Here is a 5,679-nt window from a genome sequence, read left to right on the forward strand (position 1 = left end):
GGGGGGTCCTGGGGGGCGTGGGGGCGAGGGCCCAGGGGGCAGCACGGCCTACGTGGTGTGCGGGGTCATCAGCTTCGCCCTGGCCGTGGGCGTCGGCGCTAAAGTGGCCTTCAGCAAGGCGTCCCGTGCGCCCAGGGCGCACCGGGAGATCAACGTGCCCAGGTGTGTGTACTCTGGGGCCGGGGGGCGGAGAGGGGGTGCTGGGGGCTGGACTTGGGCGACGGGGGCGGGGCCAGCATGGAGTGAGGTGGGTGGGCCCGCATGGCCAGAGGCTGAGGCAGCCTCCCGAAGCTCAGAAGCCGATGCCTTGAGGAGATGGGCGGGGCCTGAGAATACAGGTGACTTAAGTGACAGGCTAGGGAGTGACGAGGTTGGTTCAGGCCTTCATTCAGCAAATATTTCTTGAGCGCTTTCTGTGAGCCAGAAGCTGGGGCACAGCGCTGAACAAGACAAAATCCCTGCACTGACGAGTAAACCTAGCCTCTAATCCCAGGTCAGCCGCCTGTGGGCTGTGTGACCCGGGGAAAGTTGCTTAACCTCTCTGCCTGTTTCCTGTGTCTGTACAGTGGGGCTAATCATTGTTCCCCACCCATTCGGGCAGCAACGAAGATTAACTGGGTTGATTCATGTCCAGTCCTGGCACATGGTAAGCCCTCAATAAATGATGGCTACCCTTATCATTAAGATAGTAAGCAAGCAGTGTTAGTTGCTCAGTCGTGTCCAACTCTTTGGGACCCCGTGGACCATAGCCCACCAGGCTCCTCTGTCCATGGGATTCTCCAGGCAAGAATACTGGAGTGGGTTGCCATTTCCTTCTCCAGGGGATCTTCCCAACCCAGGGATCAAGCCTGGTCTCCTGCATTGCAGGCAGATTCTTTACCATCCGAGCCACCAGGGAAGCCATGCACATGGGCAGTATACTTTCAGATACTAATAACTGCTGTGAAGTAAAGCAGTATGACGAGCTGTGAGTGGGAGGGGAGGTGCTGTTTTACACGAAGGGGTCAGGAAAGACCTCTCTGAGCAGAGACCTGGAGGATAAGAGAGAACCAAACAGGTATCTATGGAAAGGGCACCCCAGGCAGAGGAAGCCGTAAGCGCAAAGGCCCTGGGGTGGCGTGCTGGAAGGACTGTGAAGAGACCCGCGACACGGGAGCGCAGTGGGTGAGGAGGAGGTGGACAGAAGCAGGCAGAGGGGGTTCATCCTGAGTGTGGCAGGGGGGCCCCTGGAGTGTCCTGAGCTCCGTGTGCAGCCACCTGAGCCCTGGGCTGTGCATGTGAACTTAGCCTGCAAGGGACAAGGGCAGAAACGGGCAGGCCAGGTGGATCTATGGCTCTGAGAGGCAGGCTGCTGGCCGCAGAGGTGGCGACAAATGGTTGGGATATATTTTGGAGAGCGAATCCAGGGGATTACTAAGGGCCATGGAGGAAAGACAAAGAAGAGTCAAGGGTGAATCTAAGGTTTTATCGCCATGGGGACGGCAGCAAAAGAAACAGGAGTAAGGTCCCAGGCTCGGGGTGGCGCGGGGCCACAGAGAGGACGCTGTGGAAGGGACCACACAAGGGGTAGGGTCCAGATGAATTGGGGAAGTGAGTCGAAGGGACCTTGAGGCAGGCGGAGCTCAGACTGACGCTAACAAGGGGCGTGGCCAAAGGCGAGAAGCCGAACTGAACTAAGACACCCGCAAAGGTGAGAAGGGGAGGGGAAAGCGGCCTGCGCCCTCCCTCTCTCCATCCCTACCCGCAGCCCCCAGGCCACTGACCATCCGTCTGCCCCTTCCAGGGCTCTGGTGGACATTCTGAGACATCAGGCGGGGCCCGGGGCCCGCCCGGACCGGGCACGAAGCAGCTCCCTAACCACAGGGGTCGGAGGCCCGGACAGCATGCCGCCGAGGACGCCCAAGAACCTCTACAACCCGGTGAAGCCGTCCAATCTCGGTGAGCAGAGGCGGGGCTGCGGCTGCCCTCGGCCCCGCCCCATCATGTGGCCCCGCCTCCCACCGCCCTGGACTCTGCCTTCCCCGCACAGTCCGGGCTGAGCCCTGTTTCGGACACTGCTCCGGACGGTGCAGTGAGCTCGCCCCACTCCCTGCCCTTCCGTGGGCACCCTAGGAGGGCACCGCGGGCGCGTCGACGGTTTCTCAAGCCACTGCGCTTGAGAAACTCATGTCAGATCACCCAGCAGCCGGTGACACACAAGGACGCAGGTAGCCACTGAGTTGGAATGTCTGGAGCTAGACGCCTGGTTAGACTCCTAGTTCTACCACTGTGACCTGGGGCGACCGGCTTCAGTTCTCTGGGCCTCAGTTTCCTCATCCATAAAATGAGCATCAGAGGAGGGATCGCCTCACATCACCACTCTTCTTACGGGGCGTGGCCAGAGCGTCGGCGGAGAGGTCCAGGCGGCTGGGAGAGAGTCAGAGGGCCTGGTCTGGGGAGGCAGAGGAGGCGCCCTCAGAAAGAGATCTTGGGGCAGTGGCCAGGGGACGGAGGAGAGTTTCTTGGGCAGCTCAGCTTGTGAGGCCCCCAGAGCTGAGTCTGGGGAGAGGGTGGGCAGGCACCTCAGGAAGGGCCTCGAGTGCCGGGCCAAGCTGAGTAGCTCTGTATCCTGAGGGCAATGGGGAGCCAGGGAGGAGTTTAGAGCGGGAGAGGGGCAGAGTCCCGAGTGGGCAGGTCTATGTCTCTGGGACCCGTGTGCAGGGAAAGAAATGAGAGGAGGAAGGCTCCAGAGAAGGCTGGGAGGCGGGTCCAGGCAGTAAAGTACGCGGATTGATCTGAGGTCAGGAATGCAGGAGAGAAGAGGGCTTTGAGTACTAGTGATGAAGAAGAGACATTTGACCTGGATCTGGAGGGATGAGCAGGAAGGAGGTCTTCAGGCAAAGAAGGGGAGGAAGGGGTTCAACGCGCAGGAAACAGCGGAACAGAACGTGCAAAGGCCCTGTGGCAGAACTGAGCTGGGCCACTGGGCATCAGAGGGAAGCAGGGCTTGAGGGGAGGGGTGAGAGATGAGACTGAGGGCAGGTCGGAAGGCCTCAGAGGCCGCCCCCAGCTTAGACTGTGTCCCATCGGTGATGGTGAGATAGGTGGAGGGTTTCGCGCAGCAGAGGGGTGTGTGTGTGTGTGTGTGTGTGTGGAGCACCGTGGCTGGGCTGGTCTTGGAGCTGGGCGGAAGGCTGGTTTGACGATCCAGAAGGGAGAAGGAAGTCAGGGCAAAGATTGCAGAGCTGGGGACCAGGAAGACGCGAGCAGGGAGCCTTCCACACGGACCAGGACGGGGTGCCAGCTGGGCGCCGGCAACGGCAGTGACGCCCTCCCCTCTTGGTCCCCACAGATAACCTGCACAACTACCTGCACCTCAGCGGCAACAGCCCCAAACACCACGCTGCCACTCTGGGTACGCAGCCGGGGCGGGCAGGCTCCCTCCCTCCCCACCTGGCGCTAGTCGGAGCCAGGTACCCTGATAGGGCAGGGCTGAGGCCGTGGGAGCCTGTCCTCACGGACCAGCCCGGTAGCCCTGGAGCGGTCCGCGGGAAGCGGCCTGGAGCGCGCCCCTCCTGCCTGGGGTGGGGCACACAGGACGTGCCGGCTGCGCCTCCTGCTCCTTCCCCAGCAAGGAGCCCCCGAGGGGACGTGGGGGGAGTGAGCAGAGGGAGCTTGGACTGCTGCAGCTTTGAGGGGCTGGAAACCCCAGGCTGCTAAAGCTCTAAGGGGGCGGGGGCGGAACCGCGGGGTTCGAGGGAGCAGGGCCTGACTGACCCGGGCCGTGCCCTCTGCCCCAGACTGGCCTGGACTGACCCCGGCCGTGCCCTCTGCCCCAGACTGGAGGGCCATCCCGCCGCCCAGCCCCTCCTTGCGCTACTCCACGCTGTCCTGCTCGCGGTCCTTCCACAACCTCTCGCATCTGCCCCCGTCCTACGAGGCCGCCGTGAAATCGGAGCTCAACCGCTACTCCTCTCTCAAGAGGCTTGGTGAGTCCCGGGAAGGGGGCTGCCTGGGCGGCGGGGCGGGGGCAGGGCCTGTGTTCAGGACCCTGGACAGTGGCCCGAGCGCCTGCTCAAGCCCTCGATTTCCCTTCCCTTTCCGGCCCCCACCCCGCCCCCACCGCTTAGGGTTCTTTTTTTTTTCTCCAAGGGCTTCCAGAAAGACTCAAGGTCATTCTGCATCGCAGTTAACTAGTTAGGGTGCTTTTCATAAATGCAAATCCATGGTCCTCTCCACAAGATCTATTGCATTCATCAGGACTTGTGTTTGCGATTAATAGAAACATAATTTAAAGGGAAAAAAAAGGTAACTATGCTGAAACACAACTTAGAAAAAAAAGGTAACTACGCTGGCTTGATAAGGCAAATTCTGTGTGCCGAAAGCTTCAGGTGTGGCTGAACCCAGGTGCTCAAGAGCTGGCGCCAAGATTCTACATCTCTCAGCTCTGCTGAACAGTGGGCTAGCTTCGTTTTCAGACAGAATCTCCCTCTGTGATGGCAAAGACTGCCCTGACAATCTTCAGGGCAGTTCTTACCAGAAGAGTCTCTCCCAGTGATTGCAGCAAAAATCCCAAGCCCAAACTCCACTGGCCAAGAAAGGGTCATGAGCTTGTCCCAGAACCAGTCACCATGACTCTTGATTGGACATTCCTGGTCGTGGAGGAAGCGTCACACATTTTAAACTGAGATTCACAGTCAGAAAGGGTTTTTATATTGTGTCTCATGAAACCCACATACACCGGCAATTTTTTAATTACAGCGAAGTTTTGAAACTTGCTCTTGTGGACATTTTCAAACAGGTTCAAGAGCAGAGAAATGATAAAATGAACCCCTAGGGTCCTATCATCCAGCTTTAACATTTTCTTACTCCCTCCTTCCCCCACCCCATCTTTTGGTGGATTATTTCAAAACAAATCCCAGATATTATGTCACTTCAACCATTGATATTTCAATAACACACACAGCTGAAACAAATATTGTATGAATGGTACTCACCCTTATTCTCTTGATGGGCTTCCCTGGTGGCTCAGACGGTAAAGCATCTGCCTGCAGTGCGGGAGACCTGGGTTCAATCCCTGGGTTGGGAAGATCCCCTGGAGAAGGAAATGGCAACCCACTCCAGTACTCTTGCCTGGAAAATTCCATGGACTGAGGTGCCTGGTGGGCTACACTCCATGAGGACACGACTGAGCGACTTCACTTTCTTTCACTTTTTTCTTATTGTGGGAAACTTTCTAATAATTTTCTATCCTATTTCATTTTGCAAAATACTGTCTCTACCCCACAACCTTGACTTTACAATCCACGAATGGGTCGAATCGAAAAATACTTTCTACAGGATGAAAGAGAAGGAAGTTTCCTCAAAAAGCAAGAGCTGGGTTCTACGCCCAAAAGAAAGGATATTCCCAAGCGATTTAAAAAACAGTCCCCCTCCTCATCTACGGCCCCAGCACCGCAAGCTGGGCCTGGGAACATGCATTCTTCTAGCTTGACTGTTCCCACTGGTTAAAACCGTGCCCCTGCCCAGGCTAATGCCCAGGAAGTTCCGGTGATGTCTGGAGCTCCCTGGGGGCGGGAGCCCAGTGCGAGGAGAGGCAGAGGGATGGCCCAGGGAGGCGGGCAGTTTCTGGGCCGGCAGGGGGCCCAGCTCTATGGTTTCCCCGCTTCTCCCGCAGCCGAGAAGGACCTGGACGAGGCC

General features: G+C 58.2%; 1 protein-coding gene across 1 annotated transcript in view; it reads left to right on the forward strand.

Annotated features, from left to right (window-relative positions):
• The window catches only part of SHISA7 (shisa family member 7), a 14,919-nt gene that overhangs the window by 7,449 nt on the left and 1,791 nt on the right, over positions 1–5,679 (forward strand). Inside the window, 4 exon segments of the mRNA XM_010848686.1 lie at positions 6–162; positions 1,784–1,938; positions 3,819–3,968; positions 5,657–5,676. Coding sequence (XP_010846988.1) covers positions 6–162; positions 1,784–1,938; positions 3,819–3,968; positions 5,657–5,676 — 482 coding nt within the window.

Source organism: Bison bison, unplaced genomic scaffold (genome assembly GCF_000754665.1).
Source record: "Bison bison bison isolate TAMUID 2011002044 unplaced genomic scaffold, Bison_UMD1.0 scf7180017850463, whole genome shotgun sequence".
NCBI lineage: Eukaryota > Metazoa > Chordata > Mammalia > Artiodactyla > Bovidae > Bison > Bison bison.